This window comes from Parathielavia appendiculata, assembly GCF_033297405.1.
Source record: "Parathielavia appendiculata strain CBS 731.68 unplaced genomic scaffold N657scaffold_11, whole genome shotgun sequence".
Taxonomy (NCBI): Eukaryota; Fungi; Ascomycota; class Sordariomycetes; order Sordariales; family Chaetomiaceae; genus Parathielavia; species Parathielavia appendiculata.
Genome location: NW_026944230.1, coordinates 487253 through 514275, shown reverse-complemented (window position 1 = coordinate 514275; position 27023 = coordinate 487253). Strand labels below are relative to the sequence as shown.

The following is a 27023-nucleotide window of genomic DNA, read 5'->3' as shown; positions in this document are numbered from 1 at the left end:
CATCCGTCTGCCAAAGAAAACCAGACAACACCGCACCGCAGATGTGATTTACATCAACCCAACTATCATGGACATTAGACCAGAAAAAGAGCAGCCCATCGCGGCAGTGCTTCTTTCACGCGCCCACGAGCCGGACGAAGCAAGCCGGATCCTGGCTGAGAAGATCCAACAACGGCCGCTCTTCCTAACCCCGTCCTCGCCGCCGCCGTCCGACGCGCGCGCCGCGCGCCGCCGAGCCCAAGAAAAGAAAAAGCAGCATCGCAAAAAGACGCTCAAGCCAAAGCCCCTCTCCGCGAACGAGCGCCGCCGACTCGGTCTTTACGACGTGCCACGCCAGGGCCAGAAGTACGCTCTCTTCGAACCGCTGCACCAGCTCTGGCTGGGTTACATCCTGGAAATCTTGGGAGGCGAGGTGTATACCGGAGGTGAAGGCGCTGCGGCCAAACTGGCGAGCGCAGATTTCCATGGCGCTTTGGTCGAGGTGGTGCGCAGCAGGTGTGTGAGTCGCGTGGGGATCAAGGGGATTGTGGTGAAGGATTCCAAGTTTGCGTTTGAGGTTGTCACGAGGCGGAATCAATTGAAGCTGGTGCCCAAGGAGGGGACTGTGTTTCAGTTTGAGGTGCCGGTGCCGGTTAAGACGGCGGGTGACGGGGGGGAAGAGGGTTCGGAGGAGCAGACGTCCAGCATGGTGTTCAGGATCCACGGGGAACAATTCCAGTTTCGGTCGGCTGATCGCGCGTCGAGGAAGTTCAGGTCGCACTTTTCCAAGATATTGTGAGGGCGAAGCGAGAGACAGCTTGTTCACAGGGGGGTGTTGTGGTAAGATGTTCCTGATGGTCATCATGGCCTTCGCGGTACATGACGCCGGCGACTCTCATGTCCAGGGACTCACCAGCGGCCCCTAAAGGCCCCTTCTCTTTTCCGTTGGAAATCGCTGCTCACACTCGTCGCAGAAATCTGCACGTTCCTGCGCAGCTGGTTTCCCCGAGGCATCAAAATGAAACCAAATGGAGTGGATGATGTTACTGGGGAAAGGTGGTTATTGCAGCTGGACAAAAAGGTCGAAAAGCTCACCACCAAGCCCTTTGCGGATGGTGGTGGCTACGACAACCCTCGATGGGGTTTTACTTCGTCGGGAGGCCCGGGAATTGGCGTGACAAGAGGCCTGGGGTGACCGAATGACGGGTCAAACCCAACGTACCAACTCCGAAGAGCTTAGAGGATTAATGCCGGCTGCCGAGGAGGCAGCCCCCTTCACGGCCCATCCCAACTGAGCATTTTGCAATGCGCTGGGGTGAGGGCGGTGACCGGAGAGACGTGGACCTAAACCATATAGGGGGGTGCTGCCAGTGGGGAGCTGGAAGTGACATCCCGAAATCAGGGGAAGCTGAGCATTGGCAGGTTCATCGGCCCTCGACTGCAAGTCAAAGGGGTGCCCGCGGAGAGATTGACCGGCTGTGGTATACCTGTCTTGGATGCCTTCAGGCCTGGGGAACGGCGAGACTGATAATCAACTTCCATTTTCTGCGTGCTCCAGGCGTATCTTCAAAAACAAGAATGACCCTAGTTTCTGTACAGGACATTAGTTCAGCAAGGCATCGCGTCTAAGAAACACATCTACATGCGCGCTAAATCTGACCAACCCTCCAACGCCAACCAATGCGAAAGTGCTATAAAACTGCTATCATTGTTCAGCAGGTGGCAGAATGATGTTGTCAATCAACCTGACTGCCGGGCCACCGCTGTGACCGAGATCTTCTCCTTCTTGGGGGACCTCAACGGGCAACATCTTTACTGCGCCGCTGAGAATCGCCCCCTTTGCCGAGTGGACAAAATCCAGTTCCTCCATGGTGTCGGGGTCGGCAAGCGAAATATAGTCGACCTCGAACCGCACCCTCTTCTCCGGCCCTAGAGCCATCTGCCCCACCAGAACCTCGTCAACGAACCTCTCCGCCGCGCCGAGAACAGCGTCCCGACCCCTCTGACCACTCTTGTACCTCTCCTCAGCGGCCCGCAGCGCCTTGTGCAGCACAGTCGCCACCGCCCTCCTCCTCTCCCCCAGGTACACATTCCTCGAGCTCAGCGCAAGCCCGTCCTCAGCCCTCGCCGTCGGCCCAACGACGACCTCAATGGGCAGCATAAAGTCCCTGATTAGCCTCTTGATCACCACCGTCTGCTGCACATCCTTCTGCCCAAAGTAAACTCGCTCCGGCTGCACGATATTAAACAGCTTCATACACACGGTCGCGACCCCTCGGAAAAAAGTCGGCCTCGACCTACCCTCCAACACCTCCCCGACAGGCGTAATCGTCACAAAACTCCCCTTGCTATCCACCTCCTGCCCAGGAAACCCTCCGGGGTACATCTCGGCCGTGCTCGGCGCAAAGACGGCGCTAATCCGCCCCAGATTGTGCCCGTCATCCGCCAGTTCGCGGTCAAGCCGCACCAGCGCGTCGCAGTCGGCGTCCCAGGTCACGGGATAGCTGGCGAGGTCCTCGCGGACGCCGAACTGGGCCGGGTTGACGTAGATGGAGACGACGACGTGGTGGTTCTCGCGGGCGGCGGCGCGGACTAGAGATAGGTGGCCCTCGTGAAGGGCGCCCATTGTAGGCACCAGGGCGACGGAGCGCTGGTCAAGAAGGTGTGGGCGGCGCCAGCGACGGAAGGAGTCGACGGTGCGGAGGACGCGGATGGGTGAGGAGGGGAGCTTTTCGATGCCGCCTCTCCCGGAGGAGGAAGATGGGGAGGAGGAGGAGCAGCGGGTGGCCATTGTGCGTGCGGTGGAGAATTGTTGGAGTCGGGGATGTTGAGCGTGGTTGCGAGGTTGAGATTGGCTCAGGGAGAGGAGGCTAGGCAAAGAAGCACACGAGCCGGCGATGTTGCTGATGGCGGGGCGGGTTGCCTGCCGGAGGATGTGCACCGTCGGCCGCATTGGACGGCAGGGGAGCAGCAAAAGGGGTTCTGCTTCAAGAAAGAGTGTGAACTATGTTTAGAAAAAAGAACGAATAACATGGCCCGATCTACATGGGTGCAGCTGGAGCTGATTTATAGGAGGCACATGCTGTGATGGTTTCTGCAGCGGAGTTTTGAGGATGCCCACAGCGTTGCACCGAATCGTTTGCAGGGATTCTGTTCGGCTGCTCCCTCTGCTTGGTATCGCACTGTTTTCAAGACAAATACCGCTTAACTTCGAGATAACGTTATGTTTAATCCGTATTCCACTAAAACAATACAGGTTCATTCCTCTATATATTGAGTCTTCTAGCAATTGAAGCAATCTAATCGACACTGCGCACAAGTATCCATCGCGCTATAGAAATCTATAAACAGTGGCGCGGACAGCAGCGCGGCCGCGGCCGTCTCACCAGCTTGACGTCGCGCGCCGGCCCGCGCGGATTCAGGGACGACGAAGACTCGCCTCTGTCGTCCATGTTTGTAGAGAGATACCTGGGTGGTTCGGGCCAAATTCCCTGGACGCCCCAACACATTGACGAGATACTCGGGCGCATCGACTGGGAGGTTGACGACGGGGAATGGCGAGAGCGGCGGCTGCGACGGGTACGTGATGGAGAAGAAGGCCGATGGTGCGGCGAAGGGGAAGGGCAAGAACACAGGCAAGACACAGGCGTCGTCGACCATGCTGTCGACGGACCGGCTGATCAAGTCGCTGGTGATGGTGCTGCATGCGGAAACGATTGAGATGGCGTTCCCATATCTGACGCTGCACCGACAGTGCTGGCGGCTGCTGCGTCATGTCGAGGGCGCGTGCGACGAGGTGCTGCGCGGGCTGTACATGCCCGCGTATATGAGCGGGAATCGGAGCTGCTGTTCGTGGTTGGCTACATCTTCCGGGCCGCCTGTGAGGCGCCCGCTCCAACACGCCGCAAAGGCCTTCAACGGCTAGCTGGGCACCGGGGAGCTCGCGCTGTCGCTGGAGGTGCTGAGGAGAATTGGGCACAACGTCGAGTTTGTCCAGGAGCTGCGGACGTGGCGGAGGAGGAGGAGAGAGAGGGAAAATACTACCAGGGTAGGAACACCTCGACATCTACAGCTAAGTCAAGCCTCCTACTACTCCTACAACCGACCCCTGCGTACGTGACGTTCTAGGTTTATCTCAGTGCCTGTGACAGTAGCCATTTCACCGCGTTCCACGCCTGCCTTTTCCCCGCCCACCGTGGTGATTACCCTGGCCGCCTCAACAAGCCCCTGGGGTAGATGCTGAGGCGATCTGCGTCTCTGTCTCGGCATAAGCGACTCCTGCGGCTTCAGCAGCTGGCTGGACGTTCCCAATGACCCCAAGGACGAAGATGGATGCCAGATTCAGGAATTTCTCGCTGAGGGCTCCGGAGGTCTGGGATGCGGGCAAGTGCCGCATAGCGTCCCCTGCGACGGTGGCAAACAGGCAGTCAACCACGTCCCGCAACCTGAACCACCCTTTCAAGGGTACACGCGGTGAACGCTTCTACTTATAAGCCTTTGTAAAAGCGCCCGGGGACCTGTAGGATGAGAAGATGGAAAGAGTGTGAAGCGTCCTGAGAAGGCAAAGTGGTTGGGCTCTCGTCAAGGTCCTCCTCGTACTCACTCTGGGCCCTCCAGGCAGATGTAACATATCGGAGCCATCGGAACGCTCGACGGCAGAGACGTCGTAGCAACCCGGGCCCAGAGTGTGCGAGACGGCAAGGACCAATTGGTGCACAAAGCCCCCGAGCAGCAGGCGGTCGTCGTCATTCCTCTCAAGCTGGAAATCCTCCTTCCAGCTGTCCGTCGAGAGCCTCCGACTCCCACAGGACTGTTCCACAAGGGTTGTGCGTCCCGAAAACTTCGAGGAGTGCCGCCCCAAACGCAGTTTGCTCTGGGGCAACTCAAGCACCCTCGGAGGTTGACTGTGGCGACCTCAATAGACCGATTCAGAATGAAGAAGAGGATTGAATTGAGGTGGTTGGAGCAGAGGAGAAGAGAGGAAGGCGTTTGAGCCACTGCTTGTCGGCAAAGCGGTTGGTCGGGATCACGATTTTTGAAGCCCGGCGAGCAAGCAAGGCAAGCTGCTTCTTCCATTCAATACCTTAACGTCTCCAACACACTATGATGTCATCAGAGCAGTATTGGCAGTGCAGTACACATCTTTTCCAGGAATCACTTCTAGATTATCAACATGCACATTACACGACGAACGGGATGAGAGACGCTATACAAACAGAGATACTTGCGGTAAGACACCGGTCTCCATGCCTAGACCACATGCAGTTGTTCTGAACTCGCCCCCAGGCCGGGGCCGTCGCAGCATTCACTGTTGATGCCCTTGTTTACCCCTTGGATACCATCAAAACTCGCTATCAGAGCCAGGGGTCTTATAGCGTCAGAAACCAGCTGTCAACCGCCACAAGAGCACCCTACGCAGCGGTGAGGAGCTTGTACCAGGGAATTGGAAGTGTGGTCCTTGCAACACTTCCAGCAGGTAAGTCCCAAACCCACTCAGAATGTGCCCTCGGTGCGCTGAGAGCTAAGTTTGCCCTCGACGCGACAGCGGCGCTCTTCTTTGCCAGCTATGAGTCGGGGAAGTCGGTCCTCACACGCGTCCTCCCCAGCGCAACACCGGCAGCACCCATCCATGCATTCGCCTCGGCAGGTGCCGAGCTGGTCTCTTGCCTTGTGCTCACGCCGGCCGAGGTAATCAAGCAAAATGCCCAGGTACTGCGGCGATCGGCCGGCTCGCCTCCCCAACGGTCATCCTCACTCGAAGCCTTCGACATGCTACGGCGGGCCGAAGGCGGCGTAACACGGACCCTGTGGAGGGGATACACGTCGTTGGTCGCGCGGAACCTACCGTTCACGGCGATGCAGTTTCCCATGTTTGAGTTCTTCCGTGGCAGAATCCGGAGACGACGGGCTGGTAAACGCACGGAGTCACACGAAAATCCCCTTCTCGTCGAGACCGGTCTGGTTAATGGGGTTGCTGCGGCAGTCTCAGGCTCCATTGCGGCAATCTTGACGACACCTATGGACGTGATAAAAACGAGGGTCATGCTTGGCGCTGGAGATGACAAGTCGAGATTTTCAGGCGGACAAGGCAAGTCGCGGACCGGCGGCGGCGGTCTTGCTATCGCGAGGTCCGTTCTGGTGGAAAGCGGAATACGAGGTCTGTTCAGAGGCGCTATGCTGCGTGCGATATGGACGGCTCTTGGGAGCGGTCTGTATCTCGGGTCGTATGAGGTGACGAAGGCGTGGTTGAAACGCCAGTCTCCTTAAAGGACTAGAGACGAAGCTGCCATTATACCAATCTGGGAACCCCATCCTCTCTTCCCCAGTGCGACCACCCTACGCTCGGCGTATTCTCTTCGCCCGGCGAAGAAAGGAAAGCGGGGTTTTGGCCAAATCGCACTCCCATTGTCACGGCCGTCAAAATTTGCAGTCACTTTCGCGATACCTTTGGTGCAGTAAAATGATGGGAAGGGGTGCAGATAGGTTGGTGGCCGGCGATAAGATAAGAACTTCCCTGATGCAACAACTCGAGGCCGCCATCCGCAGCGGTATTTCGCTGCGGGAATGCCCGGCCGGACATCAGGCGGGAAAGAGAAGCACGCAGCCATCCCATGGTGAGCGGCCAACATCCCCTGAAAAAGGCGAATTGGCGATAGGTTTCACACTGACTCAGGTTTTGCTGGGAATCAACAGCCATCTCTGGCAATTCACCCTTCCTCGCGCGGCCTGCCGTGCGATGGCACCACCTTTGCAACCGATGGCGCGATCCGTACCGTCTCAGCGATATGCTCGGGATGGCTGTTCTTCGCATTGCCGGGCAGGATAAAGGGAGGTTGTCGAGGCAGGGTTCAGATTCGTGATCACAATAATCTGTGGGATGGTTATCGCATACCACAAACATTGTCCGCTTACTGTGCTCCTCCATCCATCATCGAACAATAAGACCACGGCTGGTCACTCGTTCTCCCCAGTGCCAACGGTCCCCCTAACACGACTCGGAGCATCCTTCCCAACAGGCCTTCACCACCAGGCCCTAGAAGCAGAACACCTGGCTGCGACAGTCCTGTGGATACGGCAACCGCCCTCATCATACCGCTGGGGAGCCCGACGCCCCATCTGCCATCACCGCCGTCCAGAGAGCACCATGACACTCTTGCAAGGCCGGGTCGTCGTGGCCGAGATGCAAGCCCAGACTTTCCAGAACCTGGATGCAAAGGGCCCAGCTGTGACGACCGACATCCTGACTTCTGCCGTTGGAGAACAGCCCAGTCAAGACAGATACCTCGTTGTCTCCCCTTATGTCGAGAGAGAACATCTTCTGGACCTCGAAAGCCTTGACGTCGAGAACCAGCTCCTCGCTCTCGCGCTGACCAAGCTCAAGTGCCTGCGGGCGGACTATGCCACTGCTCCTTATGCTGAGACGTTCAACTGGGACGAGGTCATCGATACCCTCCGGACGCTCGCCCGAGATATCGGCCACACATGGAAGGAAACCTCGTTCTTCGTGGTGGCTTTCCGCTCCCGCATACCGCCCACGACAGTGTACGCCGAGCTGGGCGCTCTGGACAAAGCGGCGCACGCCGAGGCTACGGCCAGTGGTGGTTTCTTGAAGTAAACTAAACCCCTCCCCGCTTCATCCCTTTACTTCCTCGAGAATCTGAGTTACCTGAGACAAAGAAAAAAGACAATCTGCTGACACTTGGCGGCAGGTACTGGTTTGGCACGCCCGATGCCGAGGGCCGCAACCTGGCGACGTGCATCTGGAGGTCGCAGGAAGACGCAAGGAAAGGAGGCGTCGGACCCGCGCACCGGAAGGCGGCTGGTGCCGCGCGTTCGCTATACACCTTCTGGAAGATAGACCGCCTCCGGCTGACTATCCGAGAGGACGTTCAGAATTGGGCCATCACTGGCTGGGATGAGTGAAAGCGAAAGACGGCGTGTTGGGGATGTGTTGGTGGTGAGGGGCGGGATGATGGTGAAGAGTGGTCTCTTGACGGGTAGAGCAAGCGGAAAATTTCGTTTTAAAGGTGGTTTTGTTTCTTTTCTCCACGAATAGCGGTGATATCCATTTAGAAGGTAGAAAGAACTAAGAGCTCTAGAGATAGCGGGAGAATAGACGGACGGCGGTTTAATCCAGGAGATTTAGAAGGCAGGCCAGTCGGGTGTAAGTGGCCTCCTGCCTAATACTCAAGGATGGGTCACAGAGACGGGGTAAGAGAAGAGAAGAGAAAAATTGGATGGGAAACTCTGAGAGCACGCGATCGTCGGGGCAGCGCATCATAATAATATGGTCGGGGAGTCCCAAACGGCCTTGACGTGAACGTGGGCGTGGGGGAGGGCGTGGGATGTTGTAATCTGTAGTTTTTTATGTCTAATCGCCTGGCGGAAACTTCAGTTCACATCACGCGACTGCGGGAGGTTTCGACTTCGCAACCGTCGCTGCAGACCGGTGTCCAAGATCTTCTGGGCTATTATAGAAGGTAGATCGAGAGTATGTGTCAGACAATTTAAAGCCTTATATCTGCCTTCTTGGAATACATCACGCGCAGCATCTTGCGACAGGCGCAAAACGCTGTAGTCCCTGTATGTCATGGCGCTGGCGGAGGACTTGAAGGCGCCTGAGAAACCCTGGATCGGGAGGGGCTACGTTACGGAGTACTGGACAGATAAGTTCAGAGCACGTATGAAAAATAGTATTCCGTACCGCACTCTGCTCCACTGCCTCTGTCGGGTTCGCGCCACAGCTTCAGCCACATTCTTTCTGCCAATGTTTCAAGCCACCTCTTTTGCTCCGCAAACCCGCAAACCCACAAACGGACGAGATTTCCGAAACCTTGAAAGTTGCGAGCAGCCCGAACGACAAGACAAACACTGCCAAGTCGCACTCTCGAGACAACACCTCCGCTCTTAGCTCTCAGTGTTCCGCGATTTATACTTCAAGATGGTGGTCGACGCGCAAAAAGACGCGCCGTTCAAATCGGCGCAGGTCGAATCGCTTGTACGGACCTAGCGAAAGATCTGAGGTGCCCCGCCATGGCCCCAACGCTGACGCTGTGGCAGGTGATGATGAAAATCGTTAAGCACTGCTCCTCAAGCTTCCCGACTACTGCGACAGGGTCCCTCGTGGGCATGGACAATAATGGAGTTCTCGAGATCACGAACGCCTTCCCCTTCCCGACCGTCGACGTCTCGAGCACCGATGGACACCAGTCCGACGCATCAGCCCTTGCGGCGGCAGCCCCCCGTGCTAAGGCCAACATCGTGTACCAGAACGAGATGATCAGGCACCTGAAGGAGGTCAACGTGGATGCGAACAACGTGGGCTGGTACACGAGCGCGACCATGGGCAACTTCATCAACCTCGGCTTTATCGAGAACCAGTACCACTACCAGCGCGACAACGACAAGACGGTGGCGCTCGTCCATGATGTGAGCAGGAGCTCACAGGGCACCCTGAGCCTGCGGGCTTTCAGGCTGTCGCCGGAGTTTATGGCGGCGTACAAAGAAGGGAAATTCACAACAGAGAGGTCAGGACATGCTCAACTATCCTCGCACATCACCTAGTACTCTGGCACTAATCCGACTCTGCAAACAGCCTGCAAAAGTCAAAGCTATCCTTCCGGGATATTCTTGTCGAGGTCCCCGTCATTGTTCACAACTCGCACCTCCTGACCTCATTCCTGCACCAAATTCCCGCGCCGCCTGAATCCCCTGAGATTCCGCTCCCCGCTTCTGTCGACGACATCCAGCGCGAGCCGGCCAAGCTGCCGGCGCACCCATCCTTCGACACGCTGGACCTCTCGATCGACCCCTTCCTTGAGAAGACGTGCGATCTGCTGCTGGACAGCATCGAGGCCCACTACTCGGACCTCAACAACCACCAGTACTACCAGCGGCAGCTGACGCGCGAGCAGTTTAAGATCTCGCAATGGCAAGCCAAGCGCAAGGCGGAGAACGCCGCGCGCTTGGCGGCCAAGCAGACGCCCTTACCCGAGGACGAGTGGCAGAGGCTATTCAAGCTACCGCAGGAGCCGAGCCGGCTCGAGGGCATGCTCAACGCCAGGCAGGTGGAGCAGTACAGCAAGCAGGTGGACGGGTTCACGGCAACGATCACGTCCAAGATGTTCGCTGTGAGGGGGAATTTGCTGCCTGAGTGATCGAGAGTTGGTTTCCCAGGGAGGTCATGTTCGGGGGTAGAGGGAAAGTGGGATATGGGTGGGCGGGCCATGATGGGTATCTCGAGTGCATTTGGTTCTGGCGTTTCGGTCATGGGCTTGCTTGTTAGCACATAATCTCTTTCCGGACCAGCCATGATGCGTCTTTTGGAGCTGTAAAGCGTCTTCTTCGTTGCGTTGAAGCAGGAAGTGTCAGCCCACCCGATGCGAGTCTGGATTGTCGCGGGGTTGCAACGTGTGCTCTCCTTCCTGATGTCACTTATATAGGTAGCCTTGTCACTGCCTGGTCAGCTCGGAGAGTTCACCGGAGGGATTTGCGATTGATGAACGAGCCGACTTCCAAGGGATGTGACACCCGCTCCCGAATAAGCGCCCGATTGGAAGCAGCGAGCACCAGACTGGTGAGGGATCCACAGACCGAATGCGGGTCAGCCTGGGTTCTCTCTCACCGCCCATAGCAATGATTCCTCTCCTGTCGTCCATTCTCAAATTTACAGAGGCGTTCTACTTTGCTGGCTTGTTCTTGGGAATTGGGTTTTGAAACTTTTCACAGTGAATGTCCAAGGACTTGATGTCAAACCGTTAGTTTACCCTACGTTCCTCGATCGCCGCTTGAGTCGGGTCGTTTATCTGCGATCCGTTTGCTCCCGTGAACTGCCGTCTGTCTTGGCCCCGTTTTCAGCCCCTCCTCACCCCGCCAACACCATGCTGCCCCTCTTTTAAAAAAGTAAGACATTGAGCCCCGCCCGCAGTCGACAATTTCCTCCCTATTCATCTCTCCCTTCTCCCTTTATCCCCCCAATTTCGCCTGTTCACTCTTTTCACCTAACCTCACCTCACCCTCTACCATTCTCTCGCTTTGCCGCCAGAATGTCCGCTCCCGCCCACAAATTCAAGGTCGCCGACCTGTCCCTCGCTGCCTTCGGGCGCAAGGAGATTGAGCTGGCCGAGAACGAGATGCCCGGTCTGATGGCCATCCGCAAGAAGTATGCTGCCGACCAGCCGCTCAAGGGCGCCCGCATCGCCGGCTGCCTACACATGACGATCCAGACTGCTGTCCTGATTGAGACGTTGACTTCCCTCGGCGCCGAGGTGACATGGTCATCGTGCAACATCTTCAGCACCCAGGACCACGCCGCCGCCGCCATTGCCGCGGCTGGCATCCCCGTCTTTGCCTGGAAGGGCGAGACCGAGGAGGAGTACAACTGGTGTCTGGAGCAGCAGCTCGTCGCCTTCAAGGACGGCAAGAAGCTCAACCTGATCTTGGACGACGGCGGTGACCTGACCCACCTGGTGCACACCAAGTACCCCGAGATGCTCCAGGACTGCTACGGCGTGTCTGAGGAGACCACGACGGGCGTCCACCACCTGTACCGCATGCTCAAGAAGGGCGAGCTGCTGGTGCCCGCCATCAACGTCAACGACTCGGTCACCAAGTCCAAGTTCGACAACCTGTACGGCTGCCGCGAGTCGCTGATTGACGGCATCAAGCGCGCCACCGACGTGATGATTGCCGGCAAGATCGCGGTCGTCGCCGGCTTTGGTGACGTCGGCAAGGGCTGCGCCCAGGCTCTCCACGGTATGGGCGCCCGCGTGCTCGTCACCGAGATCGACCCCATCAACGCGCTGCAGGCTGCCATGGCTGGCTACGAGGTGACCACCATGGAGAAGGCCGCCAAGGTCGGCCAGATCTTTGTCACCACCACTGGCTGCCGCGACATTCTGGTCGGCAAGCACTTCGAGGCCATGCCCAACGACGCCATCGTCTGCAACATTGGCCACTTCGACGTCGAGATTGACGTGGCTTGGCTCAAGGCGAATGCCCAGTCTGTGCAAAACATCAAGCCCCAGGTCGACCGCTTCCTGATGAAGAACGGCCGCCACATCATCCTCCTGGCCGAGGGTCGCCTCGTCAACCTCGGCTGCGCCACCGGCCACAGCTCGTTCGTCATGTCGTGCAGCTTCACCAACCAGGTGCTTGCCCAGATCATGCTCTACAAGAACAACGACGCCGAGTTTGGCAAGAAGTATGTCGAGTTCGCCAAGAGCGGCAAACTCGAGAAGAAGGTCTACGTGCTGCCCAAGGTCCTGGACGAGGAGGTTGCCCGCCTCCACCTTGCTCACTGCAACGTCGAGCTTACCACCCTGACCGATGTTCAGGCCGAGTACCTCGGCCTGGACGTGGAGGGTCCCTTCAAGAGCGACCAGTAAGTTCATCCTTTTTCAGTATCAATCACACTTGGCTCCGCAAGGGACTATGGCTGACCATTTATATAGCTACCGCTACTAAGTTTTTGGGTAGAACTAACTCTGATGATGGATTTTCAACAACTATGTGATACCCGACAGTGTCCTGGCGGCATGTTCGGGCTTGTTTTTCGGGCATTGTTTTTTTCAACAGACACGACTTGCATGGCACATTGGGTTTGGGGCAGGGTATAAAAGGGGCAATGGGCGGGGTCTGGTACACATTTTCAACAAAAAGTACGGCGTTGGCTTTGGCTCATGATATCCCAACTACACCCACCGGACGGCGTTTTAACAGAGAGCTTGTCATGTTGGTGCGCTGGAGCACTTCTCTAGAGGCAGGCAAGTAGGAGAAGAGAAGGATAACTGACGGTCCCGTCAACCGGAGCCCCATGGAATACAGCAGCGATGGCAATTCAGATCTGTGTGTCTCTTGGCACACCACATCTTTCTGCTTCTGCCGAGGCTTCGTTTGCGCAGTGTCTATGTAAAGCCATGAGTTGGTCGGTTGCTCAGACGCGATAATGCAATCCAACCACAGCGGTTCGGGATCACACAATCCCGACCCCAGATTCCAGAACTGCTGATCCCTCCCCCCGTCGAACGGGGTTGCCATGTCATGTCGAACGGGGCCGTTAGTTAGAACACTGCATAGGGCCAATCATGGCAGACAGCGCTCCTAGGAGATGCAAGCTGGAAGCCGCACCCGGGGATCCGCCAACCCGGAGATCGCCTCGGATGCGGGGCTCGTTCACTCTCGTCTTGATCATCTCATGATAAGGCGGGGACTATAACTGAAACCAAGGCCTCTATATCGTGTTGTGAATCAAGACGAAGAACGCTTCTAATTGTTGCTCGTCAAACCTGAACACGCGGAGAGCGGCGGAACAGCTTCTTTACAAACAGGAGTGGCTAACCCGTCCCATCACCATGGCCACTGATCACAAGGAGAAGCCGAAGGTGCTGCTGCTGGGCGTTATTGAGCAGTACGTCAACTTTCCTCTTCAAGACCGCGGCGGTTTATATGCGTTCCCTAGAAGGAGGATAGAAATTCCCGGTATAAGGACAGGAAGAGAAGACAGCGTCGGCATGACGAAACGTCTTTCAAAACGAGGTCCATAGCCCACTCACTCGCATACATACACCTTTGGCTACCCCCTTCTTTTTCTCTACACACAGGGCTCTGCCTCGCTGACTACTCCCGACCCGAAAACCAGCGCTCATTCTGCCTGGGCCGCCGTCAGCGAGATCGCCACGATCATCACCCCGCAATCCACCAACCGCGCCAGTTTTTTAGAAGAGGCCCGCTCGGGCGCCTTTGACGGTTGTGTCGCGGCCTACCGCACCTTTGACTCCTTCGAGGTGACGGGCAAGATCGACGGCGAGCTGCTCGACGCTTTTGGGGAGCAGCGCTCGTCGCTCCGTTTTGTGTGCCACAATGGCGCCGGGTATGACCAGGTCGACGTGCCCGCGTGTACGGCGCGCGGGATCCGCGTGAGTAACACGCCCACGGCTGTCGACGATGCCACGGCGGACCTGGCTATCTTTCTGATGTTGGGCGCGCTGCGGAATCTGGGCGTCGGTATGGCGGCCTTGAGGAGGGGGGAGTGGCGCGGCGGAGGCGGGGCGGGTGAGCAGCCGGCGCTGGGGCATGATCCGCAGGGGAAGGTATTGGGGATTTTGGGGATGGGCGGTATTGGGAGGAATATGGCGCGGAAGGCGGCTCTGGCGTTTGGTATGAGGATTCGATACCATAATCGCACGCGGCTAGATCCGGGCGTGGAGCGGGAGTTGGGCGGAGCCGAGTATGTCGGTTTTGACACGTTGCTGGCTGAGAGCGATGTGTTGAGCTTGAACCTGCCCCTGAACGTGAGGATTTGGGTTTTCTTTTTTCACTGCTTTCCTCACCAACCCCCTTCAGAAGTGACTGACTGACTGGTACATTTGCCGCCTCAGCCGAAAACCCGGCACACCATCTCCCGAGCCGAATTCGCCAAGATGAAGAAGGGCATCGTGATCGTCAACACGGCACGGGGCGCCATCATGGACGAGGCGGCCCTTGTCGAGGCGCTCGATTCCGGCCAGGTCAGCTCGGCCGGCCTCGACGTGTACGAGCAGGAGCCGCACATCCACCCGGGCCTGATCTCGAACCCGCGCACGCTGCTGGTCCCGCACATGGGGACATGGACGGTCGAGACGGAGAGGAAGATGGAGGAGTGGTGAGTGCTCATTGGCTAACCTTTTCCTACTTACTACCTACCTACGAGGTTGGACGACTGGCGAGAGAAAGAAGTATCTGACACCGGCGTCTGCTCCAGGGCTATCAGCAATGTCCGGATGGCCATTGAGCGGGGTCGGCTGCGGAGCATTGTCCCGGAGCAGCGGAATATGTGAAGAGCGGAGTGGGAGGGACAAGACCGAACCCTGGGTCAAACCGATCGTCTCGAGGGCTGAGGACGAGGGACACGGTGCGCATAGAAGTATGGCTGCGAACGGATGGCTGCGGGTTTCCATCCTATGGCAATCGATAGACAGGCGTCCCTATCTATACTGCAAACATGTTAACCTCGGCGTACGCCAATGACCACGATGGATCACTGAGGCGGTACAGATCCACAGAATCGACCTAGTATGAGGAAACTAAGTGCCGGGCAGGTCATGCAGGAAGGCAATGGCGCAAACAAAAGCGGCAGCCCAGGTATCGTCCAGCCAAGGCCAAGTAGTCACTTGACCCGGACGTCTTTTTAGTCCTTCTATAACCCCACGAACACCGCCAACGCCGTGAAGAAAAAAAAATCTTGCCACCGCCCTTCTATACATGAGTACAGCGGCTTGAGAAACAAAAAGCCGCACAGGTACAAGGAAGCATGACGCCTTCGAGCACCCCAGTGTCGAACAAAGGGGTAGCGTTCCCTCAGCTAACCCCAGCCAACACGAGCCAGCCGACTCCAAAAAATCGCCGTGTCAAAATCTCCAACTTCCCTCAGCTCAAACACAGGCAACAGGCACCCTAGCTTCGCCGCCTATCCCTATTAACGTTGGCGCCCGGTCGGACAAAGGCGCGATAAGCCAGCTCCGCCATCCGACGGACCACATTGGTGGTACCGCCCGCAGAGTGAGACTCGTCCCGTATGAACCTCGTCGCGACGGCAAGCTTGCAGCGGGGATCCGACTCCTCCAGATGCGATGGCACGTTCTGCTCGTTGTACGCGGCATCCCACTGCGCCGTGTACTCCCTCAGCACCGCGATGCTGTAGAGCACATCTCGATTCTCCCGGCCATCCAGCAGCGATCTCATCGCATTCAGGTACCGCTCCCGGGTCAAAACATCCTCGGGCAACGACGAGGCGTGGTTCTGGAGAAGGTAGTTTGCAAGCTGATACCAGAACTCGAATTCATTTCTGCGAAGTAGGTGAATGTTGTTGCCAGTAGGTGGCGGTGAGAGAGGGTTGCCCAGGATCGTCTCGCCCGTCAGCAGGGCTTCTAAGACCTGCACGCGGCCGCGCGCCTCCCAATGATCGAACTCGCCAGGAATCATGTCCGGGTATTGCTGGCGCTGGGGGAGACGGATTGAGTGAGGAAGGCGGGCAAGGGTCCAAATGAGGGATGACTCGAGGTGACCGGACTGGACCATGTCTGCGGGGTCGGCACGTTTGACGTCGGAGATTGATTGGATAAAAGACGCGAAGAGGGAAACGATAGGCTGGTTGTTGAGAAGCACAGCCGAGGGGTTGGCTGTCATGGCCGGGTTCTTTGCGAAGTCATACCAGCACGTTTCAAAGAAGAGGGTGAGGCCAGGGACGTAAATATCGTAGTAGAGCTCGGTAATCTCGTCGAGCATCTCGACCGACGGCGGTGTGGCTGGTGGCTGAGGCGGCACGCCACCCAGAGCTATGAGCTCATCGACTCGCATCTTCATTCCTGTGGAGATTGTGTGAGCGGACGTGGTCTCCCGCGACAGAGGCTGAGAGAGCGCAGACTTTATGGCAGGAGGAGAGGAGGGGGTGCCACCTCGCAAAGGGTTTGTATCACCAATGCCCGGGCCCGAGCGCGCACTCGGAGCAGCGTTACTCTGCTGGTATCGCGGTGCTCGTGTGCCGGCAGCGTCGGTCCCTTGCAGTGCAGGGTCAATGGCCGTCGAGTACTCGTAGCCAGGCTCGGGTTTGACACTGTACGGAGCGGTGGACGGGATCGCCGAGGAGTCGTGTGCAATGGTTGATGGGACAGAAGGCGAATATGTTGGTTGGTATGGATGCGGGGCCGAAGACGGCAAGGTCGGCGCTTGTACGGCGGTCGTGGAGACGGCCGGGGGCGTCTGAGTGCTCGGAGCGGGTTGGATGGCTGCTGGTCCGTGCTGCTGCTTGAAGATTGGATCGTAACCCATGCATTCGCGCTTCGACTTTTTGCAATTGTTGCACGTCGGCTTGCCCTCGTCGCACTAGATCATGTTAGAGCTAGGAAATGGAGAGGTGCGAGGGCGTGGAGTTAATATTGGAGAAAAACTGTTCGCTGGAGGGCGAAGGATATTGTGATTTGGGGAGGAAAATATCATAAGTGGCTGACTGGGGTCTCGATAGCTAGATCCAGGCATGGAAAGCTCCCTAAACTTGGAGCGGGAATTTCGGGCAGCCGAAGCGAACACAAGCGAGAGAGCTTGAAGTTCGATGCGAGGACGCGGCTTGGTCTGCCCTCCAACCACACCACGCCTACATTGAACCGACGCGTTCCAGGAAACTGACAGCTTTGAATTGCTATGCCAATGCAAAACCGAGACGAATCATGGAAAGCGCAAAGGGGTTACGTACCTTTATTCTCCGTTTCCGGCACGTTAGACATCCAGTTTTTGTCCGCCGCTTGATCTCCTGCCGACCAATAACGGAGAGCTCATAGTCAGCAAGTCGTGATTCTCTTGTGCGGCACCTGCTCATGGGGCTATGACGCTGCTTTTTTGGTACCTTTTTATGTCTCCCTCCGCTCAAGGCAATCCGCGGGTCGTGACCCAAGCCCGGGGCAAGCGCAAACCGCATCGCGTTGGGGTCAGGAAGGCCGTACATGTGCGACTGCGGGTGGACGCCGTAGTAGGCCGCCATGTGAGCGGGCGCGGGAGCCGGCGTCACGGGGCCTGCCATGTGTGCGCTCAGGGGAATTCCTTGCTGCGGCTGTGTCTGTGGTTGCCGGTGATCGAGCGTCCGCATGCTGGGGAGAGTTGTTGGGTTCGGCCGGTACGGGTCGGACGGGATTGACTGTGTTGAATACAGATACGGAGAGACGGGCGGCATGCCGGCTGGCGGGTAGGACGCCGGGCTTGCGTATGTCACCGGGTGCCGGGCGGGCCCGGACGCCTGATGCGTGTTGGACATGTCGGGGAGGCCCGGCCCTGGCGCGCCGCCGTTGTGCTGCGTGTCGCTCTGCGTGTCGTGGGCGCCGTGGGCGGCTGGCGCAGCAGCCGACGCGTAACTGTTTACGCCAGTGTCGGCCGACAGGATAGCTTCCACCCTGGTCTTCGCGTCGCCAGTGCTAGGGCTATGCCCGCGCTCAGGTTCGGTGGAATGGGTGCCGCTCCCGATAGTCGGCGTGGTATTATTAGTATGTGGCAGCCCAGGTGATTGTGCCTTCTCTTGATTTTGGGCCTGTTGTAATTGTTGCTGTGGTTCTTGGTGGTGATGATGTCGTTGTTGTTGTTGCCGCTGCTCCTGCTGCTCAACCCTGACAATAAGCGCGTCAAGATTTGGCTGCACGCGCGGCTGAACAGGAGCCGAGTCCAGAGAGGACTGCAGTCGCAACGGGGCTGCTTCGGGGGGTTGAGCCATGATTGGGGATTTAATTAGAAATTTTTATGGAGCCACGATCCATGACCCTGAGAAACGGGCGACAAGGGGAAAGACGCGACCCGGGGCCGGCGCCGGCTTTCCTGCGTGAACTGACCTGCCTGTTGTTGATGTGGCTGCTTCTCACAAATTCATCAACGATGTGCTGTGCAAACTCCCAACGAGGTGCGGAACGACAGGGGTACCTGAGGAACTGCGATTGGCGAGGCCGCATGGCGCCCGGTGTCCCTTCCCGGTAACTTCCTCGTAGCCAACCTAAACCCAATCCAACCCTGGTCTCCAACTCCCAACCTCGGGCATTAGGGAGACTCCGTCCGCAGGGGCGCATGCACGATCCAGCCGTCCCTGAATTCCATTTCCTGATGAGATTCTCACTTGAAGCTCAGGGCCTGATCGGCTGTGCCGTTCTGTACACATTATCCATCTACTTCATCGCACCCTGTATCGTGTATACAACCTGACCGGCCCCTGTCTCCCTGCTCGATGATACCGTAACTACAGGGCAGGTATGTACGTATTGTATCCGTACGGGAACCGGCGCGCTCATGCGTGACCCGGGTCCAACAGCCTGATTCATCAGAATCCCCCTTGCCAGGTTGGCGAACGCCGAAGATGAAGTGGGCCTGGATCTTTGGAGGAGCGGCAGAGGCATGAAGTTTACTACTGTGGTAACGGCGTGAGAGACATGACGGCGGTCACCACGTCACAGCCCAAGAATGTTTGCCGACAGACCGCTGTGTTCTTCGAGACGATCGGCCCTAGCAGGCGCTTGGGGTGTTTTGACAGGTCAAAGAGCCGAGCTGAGTGGTTGGAAGCGACGACTTGACAAATTGACGAGATGGCTTTACCATTCGGTCGCCTATCACCCGTCTCCCTTCACGAGCCCCTCGCTTCTGGAGCCGAGACGGGCAGAAGCGAGCGAGGGAAATATGGAAGCATGAGTGGGTCCTTCAGCCGGATCTTTGGGGATGCCAGCCGGGACCGGGGGGTATGAGGCCGTGGCTGGGCACTGCCCTCAACGCAGTGCACTGTCAAGAGCGGAAGGAAGACTGCAGGCACAGAAGCAGTCTTGTTGAGAGGATTTGGCGAGGTCCAAGGTATGTATTTCTATACAAGTAGGCTCCTGGGGAGTCGTATACCAAAGATGTGAAGTTCATTGCCATGTCGAGCTGGCAAAAAAACACTTGCTCTTGGGCTTTGCTAATCCAATTGGGGAGAAGCACGGACCGTTTCGCTGTTTAATGTTGATTATCCACTTCCAAACCGGGAAAGATCATACTGGGAGACAACATGAATTTGAGAGGCAACCTTGAGACCGACGGGAATTTCCTACGAATCTCAGAGATGAGAGAGACAGAGAACTTCTCAGTCTTCATTTACGTAATTTGCCGGGGCTTTGTTTTTTTTTCATGGAGGTGATATTCCTCCGTTTGCCAAGGGACAAATCCACTGAACCTACGTAAATGTAGGCATGGACGCCTCAGCGAACACGTTCGAGTGCTTGTCGTTTTTTACGGAGTCACTTGGAAGCTCGTCGTCTTCTCCCAGCTGTGAGATTTTCAAGATTCCTGGATGGCACACTCCGTCGAAACAGCAATACACGTACTGAGTTCACCGCCCACTTACATCCCCGGTAGTCTTCTGCCTGCAGAAGTGCGAGATGTCTCTGCCCGAGACAGCTTCCAATCGGGCTCGTCAAGAATCGCTGCACAAGCCCGAATCAACGCTTCGTGAGGCATTTCACTTTACGTTCGTCCGCCATTCATCTGGAGACGCGGGCCCAGGAGGGCGAGAAGCGCATAAGCTATCGGTCCGTCGTCGGGCGGCCAGGCATGATGCCGTCGGTCCCTTGCTAAGTATGCCATCTTCAACTCTCAGTGACGGCTTGTCTGCACTCGCCGGGCGGTCATACAAGCAGGCAGGTTGACCAGGCCGATTCCGTATGTGAGAAATTAACCGCCAGGCGGCACCATGCACTCAGCCTGATGGAGGTCAAGCTTGCGAGTGAGAGGGCGCTCAGGTTGTCTGTCAAGCGCCGCGTGGACCTACGCAACGCCAATTCCAGAGCCATCTAGACGACCACAAGCGCCAGTCTGATCTCATCTTCACCGGTTCGCGGCAACGAAGGAACTTGGAGACTGATCCTCCGAGATTTGACCCGCGAGACGGCAAGGTTTTCTCCACCCTGTTCCACAACCCGTTTATCCCAGATGAAACAGGTTGGCTTGCATCATCGCTTATGCCTGCCGTAGAAAAAAGCCCCGATCTACACGTGTACAGTAGCGTACTCTTCCCCGGCTACTTGTCGCCAGACTGGCTGCTCAGATCGCGCGCCCAGACCTCCGATTCTACACCTACACTACCATGCTGCCAGTGACGGCTCAGACGGCAACGCCGGCCTCACACCTAGATGCAAGCGGGCAAGTGGGTAGTGCTGCACCCCTTCGTTGATGCGGCCACGGCCTTCTCCTGGCCGGCTGGGTTGCCGCCCTAGCAGAAGACGGATTCATGGTAGAGTGTTTACCCAGCTTCACATGCAATCAGGCCAGCCATCGACCGGCACTGCGGCCACCGCTGGCCGGACCAGCTCACTGGCTGCGCCTCAGTTTCGCAGGGAAACTAAGGTAGCCACACCAAAAGACAGGTGTCCTCTAACCATGCGTAATGGGTTTCATGGAGACAGCACACGATGCTTCTGCGGTGACATCCTATCCACGAGCCGCCGCCGCCTTGGCCAGGGTCGTGCCGACGGCGGCCATTTACCCTCATCTTCCAGCACACCGTTGCCGGACAGATGGGAGGAGCACTGTAGGCTTCTACGTCGTAGGGTAGGCAGTCCCCATGCGTCGTTCAGGGGTAACATACATCGGACAGATTGTCGACTTTTGGCTGATCTCCATGTGGTAGTTTAGCCTCGAAAGAACGGCGATCCAGGTACAAACCTCTGACTGTTTCGTTGGGTTCGAAAGCAGCCAAGGCGCGCTTCGACATCCGGATTCGACCAGGTGCATAGGCGACGGGATTCAAGATTTGGAACATCGAAGGGTGCTGTGCGCTGCACGGACGATACCACGCTCCCTCTGCTTCTGGAACGCGCAGGGTCAGTAAACTGCTCGGACAATGCATACCGACGACAGAACATGCATCGAAGCTCGTATACCCAGAGGTAACCCGGAGAACATGCCGCTCAGACCTGGAGTCCTGGATAAGCCTCTCACTGACTAGGGGTGTTGCATGCACGTCCAGTTGTGGGACCCAGTCACAAGCGGTTCGGCTTGCGGCCCGGTTACTCCTCACTGTCGTAAGGGCGCCAAGCACTCCCTTCTCGATGCAGTGCAGTCGGCATCCTTCGCCGCAGCGATGCGGCCGCCCATCGAGAGCCCAGTATCTGTGCATGTTGTTTTGGGTACTCGTTGTCCCAGGGGCCTCTCAGCTCTCGATTGCTCCCGGGAAAGACCACCTTAACAACTCAAAGGTCGGAAGTCGGGACAAGGCCGAAGAAACCCCTATCTTTGTCTTGCGCGATTCCCGGCAGCCATCCCAGAAAGATGACCTCATGCGGGCTGTGCTGTGATGCTCGGCCCGTCTGAGACTGCGAAGGCCGGCTGCGTTCGTCTGAGAAGTTTGGACTTTCTGCGCCAGCTGAGATCGGCTTATGGTCCCCTTCCCACACCACCCCTCCCCCAAACCAAAATAATCTGGAGCGCTCTTTGGAGCTGTTCATTGCACACTTGAATGCTGGCGAGGATACCACGGTCTGGGAACCGTCAATTTTCTTCCAGCGGACGCTGCTATCTTTGGAAAACCAAGGATAGCAGTTATTGTTGTCTGGCACCACCGATGTCTCGGCCACATCCACCCACGACATAGGAGTTCTAGTCTCATGCCTTGACCATGGACGGGCGCCGATTACAGATTTATTTGCGGTAGACTGCTCGGCGAGGCAAAGCTGTCGATATCGTGGAACTCGCTCAGTCCCCCGTTCTCTTGGGTGCGCCCAAACTGTATCCGTGGGTCGCCGCCGGGACAGGATAAAGACAGTAATATGGTCACGGTAGATCCGTATTAGGCCCCAGGTAAGATGCAGTCGGCTGATGTGCGGCTGTGGAGGCTGATGAGGTTCACTTCCATGGCAAGGCGAGTCAGCTTCCATGTGCTAAAGACCAGCCAATCGGAATACATGCGCACTTCTCGGTGAAGCGCGGGGAATGACGCCACACCTCGGATCGCATCTGACACTGATCTCCGCGGTTCCACTGTCGGCCATACAAGCAAAAGTCTGATGCACCACACAGAGACCGGGAATGTGCCCAAACTGAGTCTGTGAACCCATCATACCTGCTATCTTTTGATACCTTCAAGCTGGCGAGTATCCTGTGGAAGAACTCGGCGGCTCGGTCAAGTGGCGCTGCAACGCCGGCAAAGGTTGCAGAGCACCAATCCGGCGTGATGACCCAGCCTTCTTCGTTACCGACTCTCACGCCCCAATTCTGCTTCGCGACGTCTACTTTGCGAGGCATGGATCGCCCACCCTTCCAGACCGTATCGCGAAGTTCGGTCTTGCAAAGGGCTGCCATGGGCTGACCTCACAGCAGGCTTCCTGCGACTCTCGCGCAGCTCCATCGATGACACCATAACCCAGAACCTGAACGCCCTAGAGACCCCAGCCAGGGCAGGATTCGATCCGAAGTCGACATCGCAGCTCGGACCGCGGCCTCTATCGCGCCACCAGATCGACCCGGCGGCCTGCAACTCTTTCAAGGACAAGGTCCTCTTCCCCTCGTGGCAGGCCCGGTCCGATGTGCTGAGCTACTGCTCATTGGTCGCCACGAGCCCTGACCCCGACGACCCGGAGCGAGCTCTGAGGGAGGCGGAGCAGGAAAAGAACCGGGAGCGCGTCGTCGACGAGAGACTGGACCCGTACTCGGCGCGCTACCTTCCCCGGGAGGCCCGGACCGAGCACCTGGCCATGATCCTCCGGCAGGAGGTGGGGGTGGAAAACATTGTCCGGAACAGGACATGGGACATAGTTAAAGGGAGGTGCGGCAACACTGCCTTCGTTGCTTGGGAACAAGCCCTGGCCGAATGGCGAAGAACCAGAGAAACGCCACAGCAGGGGAGTCGATGAGACGGTGTGCGTTCGTGTCTAGAACGCTGTACGAATAGTTTATCGCCGAGGTGTACGTTAGGTGGCGGTTCGCAGAACTGTGCTAGGTGCTCAGATTCTTATTGAGATTCCGATGCCACGTTATATATTCGAATACGTGTAACCCGCCTCCCACGCTTCTTCCGACTTCTTGTGTCGAGCCAACCTCGCAGTTTGGGTCAAGAGCTGTCATTCAGGCAGTTAAACTCGACCTTTCCCCACCTTCGGTAACATAAGCAAGTATGGTGGGGCTGCCCTTGCGCTGACCGTGCCTTGACCGAATTGGCTGCCAAGCCCTGAAATCCAATCCAAGTACCGCAATCTGCATCGGAGCTGTGACATCCAGCATTCACCCCGCGAGAGCACCGCGAGACTGGAAGCTGCGAGCGTCGCGTGATCAGTTTGCCAACTTGGTTCGCTGTTAGCTACCCACCATCGATTCCTCGGAAATTCCTTCAGCCTACATCGCGCATCAGAATTGAGGATTCGGCGTTCCAACCATCACACATCGGTGCGTCTCTGCTACCACCACCTCCGACGAATAGCAGCCTCGACGCCGATCTGCGTGGAACCTCCCAACCACAACGAATTGCGCCGTCACTGATTTTCCTGACGCCTTCTCTGTGGCTTCCAAAGTCCCCTCTAACCAGCATCAATATATAGTCTCAGCAGCAACCTCGGTGATCTCCCACCACTTCAGCCCCGCAGGTTCGAACCAATGCCGCAAACACTCAGTACGAGAGAGGCCAACCTCTTTCGTACCGTCATCCGCTACTATGAGGATAAACAGTACAAGCGCGGCCTCAAGGCTGCCGAGCAGATCCTCAAGAGGAACCCCAAACATGCCGATACAATGTCGATGAAGGCCCTGATTCTCAATGCCCAAGGCAAGACCGACGAAGCCTTTGCCCTCGCCAAGGAGGCATTGACCATCGATATGAAGTCGTACATCTGCTGGCACGTCTACGGCATCCTCTACCGCACCAACAAGAACTTCGACGAGGCCATCAAGGCCTACAAATTCGCCCTGAAGCTTGAACCAGATTCGCACCAGATCCAGCGCGACCTGGCCGTCCTCCAAGTGCAGATGCGCGACTACCAGGGCTACATCCAGAGCAGATTTGTCATGCTCAAGGCGAGACCCCAAGTGCGCCAGAACTGGACCGCCCTTGCCATCGCCTACCACCTTGACGGCAATCTGCAGCAGGCCGAGAACATCCTCAGCACCTACGAAAAATCCGTCACAACCACTCCCTTGAGGACCGACTTTGAGAACTCGGAGGCCCTTCTATACAAGAACTCAATCATTGCCGAGATGGGGGATATTCAGAGGGCGCTGGATCACTTGGAGTCGGACTGCAGGAACTGCCTCGACCGTTTGGCCGTCATGGAGTTTCGGGCAAATTACCTAGCGCAGCTAGGCAGGAAAGAGGATGCCGCAAACGCCTACCGAGCATTACTGGACAGAAACTCCGAGCACCCAGACTACTACAAAGGCTTGATTGCCGCCCTGGACATCCCCGCGGACGATGAGGATGCCCTGAAGGCTGTCTTCGACGAGTATGCCACCAAAAGCCCTCGTTCTGATGCCGCGAAGCGCCTTCCCTTGGATTTCTTGTCTGGTAGGTGAACCCGTCACTCCGCTGGTAAGTGCTGCTGCTGACTACTTTTCCAGGCGACCGATTCCGCACAGCCGCCAAGGCATATCTTACTCTGATGTTCGATAAGGGCGTCCCCTCAACCTTTGCCAACTTGAAGCATCTGTACTCGGACCCGTTCAAGAAGGAGACCCTGCCTACTCTGGCTCAGGAGTACCTCGATGAACACCGCGGCGCCACTGGGGTCGAGACCAAGACAAACGGCGATAGCTCCAAGGGTGAGGGAGCCGCCCTCTACTTCCTGGCTCAGCACTATAACTACCACATGTCGCGCGATCTATCCAAGGCGACCGAGTTCGTTGAGAAGGCGATCGAACTCGATCCCAAGAACGTCGACTTCCACATGACCAGGGCCAGGATATTCAAGCACCAGGGCGACACAGCAAAGGCTGCCGAAGCCATGGACCACGCCCGCTCGCTCGATACGAAAGATCGCTACATCAACTCCAAGGCTGCCAAATACCAGTTGCGGAACAATGAGAACGAGAAGGCGCTGGCGACGATGAGCCTGTTCACACGCGCCGAGACGGTTGGAGGGCCTCTGCACGATCTGACAGATATGCAGTGCATCTGGTATCTCACCGAGGACGGCGAGGCGTGGGAGCGGCGGGGGAATATCGGCTTGGCTCTCAAGCGCTACCACACCGTCCACAACATTTTCGACATCTGGCAGGAGGACCAGTTTGACTTCCACAGCTTCTCCCTTAGGAAGGGACAGATCCGGGCCTACATCGACCTGGTCCGCTGGGAGGACCGGATTAGGGAGCATCCCTTCTACTTCCGGGCGGCTTTGGACGCGGTCAGCCTCTATTTGTCGATGCACGACAAGCCTCAGCACGGCGCTAACGGCGTCGAGGGCGGCCATGCGAACGGCGAGGACGCCGCCGAGCGGAAGAAGGCGGCCAAAAAGGCCAGGAAGGAGGCGCAAAAGGCGGAACGGGAAGCTGCCGAGAAGGCTGCCAAGCAGGACCCAAACAAGGGCAGCAGCAGTGCTCAGAAAAGCAAAGACGGCGAAGAGGCAAAGAAGAAGGACGATGATCCAAACGGGATCAAGCTGGCCGCCACGGCAAACCCGCTCGGAGACGCCATGAAATTCCTGTCGAATCTGTTGCAGTTCAGCCCCAAGAATATCGAAGGCCAGATCGCAGGCTTTGAGATCTTCATCCGCAGGAGTAAGTCGTTTACTTTGTCGATTCGAAAAGTTGCTCCCTTGATATGTTCGTTTAAAATGCTAACTCTACCTCAGACAAATACCTCCTGGCTCTGCGCTGCTTGAAGGCTGCGCTTGCGATCGACAAGGAGCATCCCAAGGTGTTGGACCAGGTGGTCAGGCTGCGGGAAGCTTTGGACAGCACTATGGATTCGCTGGCGCCCAAAGTCAAGGAGGTGATTGAGTCAGAGCTCTCTGCTGTGCCCGGGGCTTAGGATATTCTCTGGACAGCACTCACGGAGATGGTTTATTCAGCCACGGCTGCTCCTCTGGACCCGTACAACCGCGTGATCTCGACCACTGGGCCTCTCGCAAGCGATATCTAATTTCTCGATGTCTATTTCTGGGGCGGGTGAGGTTTATTCCCCGGTGTAGTTATCCACGCCAGGTTGAGGATGTAGACAAACAAAATAAGGCGGTATTATACAAAACAGTACAGTAAGGTAGAGAGGTTTCATGGGTGGAGTGGTTTCTTGCGCGGACATGCCTTAGTGTCCTTCTTTGCTGAGAGGTACATGTATCCAACTGATTGGCTTTTTCTCACTCGTCGAGGGTTTGTCATTAAATGAACATGCTTTGAGTCACGCTTCTGGACTGCATAAAGGACCCGTTGATATGCTATGGACTGGTCCCGTATCGGGCTGAGTTGAATTCTGCGTTAAATGTAGCACAGCTTGAGCTGGTTAACTGAAGGTCATAGAGAGCAAGTACACCTTCGAGCCGTCTATCCACCACATTGCACAAACGTTGAATACTCGCTCGCCGACCCTGAATCCTCGG

At 57.0% G+C, this 27023-nt stretch overlaps 11 protein-coding genes across 11 annotated transcripts; 8 read left to right on the top strand and 3 right to left on the bottom strand.

Moving 5' to 3' along the window:
• Positions 1-67: 67 nt before the first annotated feature.
• N657DRAFT_577464 (RNase P/MRP, p29 subunit) lies at positions 68-778 on the top strand (the record flags this gene model as incomplete). Its single annotated transcript, XM_062789253.1, has 1 exon — positions 68-778. One exon carries the CDS (start codon positions 68-70, stop codon positions 776-778), a length of 711 nt encoding a protein of 236 aa, XP_062645401.1.
• A 723-nt stretch (positions 779-1501) lies between these two features.
• On the bottom strand, positions 1502-3091 carry N657DRAFT_647815 (Nucleotidylyl transferase). Its single transcript, XM_062793391.1, has one exon. It carries the CDS (start codon positions 2930-2932, stop codon positions 1685-1687), a length of 1248 nt encoding a protein of 415 aa, XP_062645400.1. The 5' UTR covers positions 2933-3091; the 3' UTR covers positions 1502-1684.
• A 63-nt stretch (positions 3092-3154) lies between these two features.
• Positions 3155-4079, top strand: N657DRAFT_647814 (uncharacterized protein). The gene has a single exon (XM_062793390.1). It carries the CDS (start codon positions 3566-3568, stop codon positions 3902-3904), a length of 339 nt encoding a protein of 112 aa, XP_062645399.1. The 5' UTR covers positions 3155-3565; the 3' UTR covers positions 3905-4079.
• A 1186-nt stretch (positions 4080-5265) lies between these two features.
• N657DRAFT_577497 (mitochondrial carrier) lies at positions 5266-6246 on the top strand (the record flags this gene model as incomplete). The annotated part of the gene is made up of 2 exons (XM_062789255.1): positions 5266-5455; positions 5525-6246. Coding segments are annotated over 2 exons (912 nt in total), but the record flags the coding sequence as incomplete, so codon positions are not given.
• Positions 6247-7123: 877 nt separating this feature from the next.
• On the top strand, positions 7124-10136 carry N657DRAFT_657670 (eukaryotic translation initiation factor 3 subunit-like protein; the record flags this gene model as incomplete). The annotated part of the gene is made up of 6 exons (XM_062794830.1): positions 7124-7204; positions 7244-7590; positions 7689-7866; positions 8891-8977; positions 9040-9506; positions 9575-10136. 6 exons carry the CDS (start codon positions 7124-7126, stop codon positions 10134-10136), a joined length of 1722 nt encoding a protein of 573 aa, XP_062645397.1.
• An 888-nt stretch (positions 10137-11024) lies between these two features.
• N657DRAFT_682697 (S-adenosyl-L-homocysteine hydrolase) lies at positions 11025-12444 on the top strand (the record flags this gene model as incomplete). The annotated part of the gene is made up of 2 exons (XM_062796507.1): positions 11025-12361; positions 12432-12444. 2 exons carry the CDS (start codon positions 11025-11027, stop codon positions 12442-12444), a joined length of 1350 nt encoding a protein of 449 aa, XP_062645396.1.
• A 561-nt stretch (positions 12445-13005) lies between these two features.
• On the top strand, positions 13006-15124 carry N657DRAFT_692143 (uncharacterized protein). The gene is made up of 4 exons (XM_062797148.1): positions 13006-13387; positions 13619-14270; positions 14358-14620; positions 14720-15124. The coding sequence occupies exons 1-4, from the start codon at positions 13332-13334 to the stop codon at positions 14793-14795; spliced, it is 1047 nt and encodes a 348-aa protein (XP_062645395.1). The 5' UTR covers positions 13006-13331; the 3' UTR covers positions 14796-15124.
• A 287-nt stretch (positions 15125-15411) lies between these two features.
• Positions 15412-18211, bottom strand: N657DRAFT_577165 (uncharacterized protein; the record flags this gene model as incomplete). Its single annotated transcript, XM_062789232.1, has 4 exons — positions 15412-16322; positions 16413-16839; positions 17207-17263; positions 17357-18211. The coding sequence occupies 4 exons, from the start codon at positions 18209-18211 to the stop codon at positions 15412-15414; spliced, it is 2250 nt and encodes a 749-aa protein (XP_062645394.1).
• A 3350-nt stretch (positions 18212-21561) lies between these two features.
• Positions 21562-22790, bottom strand: N657DRAFT_112490 (uncharacterized protein). Its single transcript, XM_062785788.1, has one exon. It carries the CDS (start codon positions 22380-22382, stop codon positions 21699-21701), a length of 684 nt encoding a protein of 227 aa, XP_062645393.1. The 5' UTR covers positions 22383-22790; the 3' UTR covers positions 21562-21698.
• On the top strand, positions 22679-23357 carry N657DRAFT_657666 (uncharacterized protein; the record flags this gene model as incomplete). Its single annotated transcript, XM_062794829.1, has 2 exons — positions 22679-22745; positions 22825-23357. 2 exons carry the CDS (start codon positions 22679-22681, stop codon positions 23355-23357), a joined length of 600 nt encoding a protein of 199 aa, XP_062645392.1.
• Positions 23358-23747: 390 nt separating this feature from the next.
• On the top strand, positions 23748-26829 carry N657DRAFT_600728 (N-terminal acetyltransferase A, auxiliary subunit). The gene is made up of 3 exons (XM_062790085.1): positions 23748-24997; positions 25051-26205; positions 26280-26829. Exons 1-3 carry the CDS (start codon positions 24094-24096, stop codon positions 26456-26458), a joined length of 2238 nt encoding a protein of 745 aa, XP_062645391.1. The 5' UTR covers positions 23748-24093; the 3' UTR covers positions 26459-26829.
• The last annotated feature ends 194 nt before the right edge of the window (positions 26830-27023 follow it).

Bases quoted from the DNA above. Each gene is read 5' to 3' on its own strand.
- N657DRAFT_692143 (XM_062797148.1), top strand. From the start codon at position 13,332: ATGGCCACTGATCACAAGGAGAAGCCGAAGGTGCTGCTGCTGGGCGTT. The intron at 13,388-13,618 runs GTACGTCAACTT...CCCGAAAACCAG, and splicing joins CTGCTGGGCGTTATTGAGCA to CGCTCATTCTGCCTGGGCCG. The intron at 14,621-14,719 runs GTGAGTGCTCAT...CGTCTGCTCCAG, and splicing joins GAGAGGAAGATGGAGGAGTG to GGCTATCAGCAATGTCCGGA.
- N657DRAFT_112490 (XM_062785788.1), bottom strand. From the start codon at position 22,382: ATGGAAGCTGACTCGCCTTGCCATGGAAGTGAACCTCATCAGCCTCCA.
- N657DRAFT_647814 (XM_062793390.1), top strand. From the start codon at position 3,566: ATGGAGAAGAAGGCCGATGGTGCGGCGAAGGGGAAGGGCAAGAACACA.
- N657DRAFT_647815 (XM_062793391.1), bottom strand. From the start codon at position 2,932: ATGCGGCCGACGGTGCACATCCTCCGGCAGGCAACCCGCCCCGCCATC.
- N657DRAFT_600728 (XM_062790085.1), top strand. From the start codon at position 24,094: ATGCCGCAAACACTCAGTACGAGAGAGGCCAACCTCTTTCGTACCGTC. The intron at 24,998-25,050 runs GTAGGTGAACCC...CTACTTTTCCAG, and splicing joins TCCCTTGGATTTCTTGTCTG to GCGACCGATTCCGCACAGCC. The intron at 26,206-26,279 runs GTAAGTCGTTTA...ACTCTACCTCAG, and splicing joins TGAGATCTTCATCCGCAGGA to ACAAATACCTCCTGGCTCTG.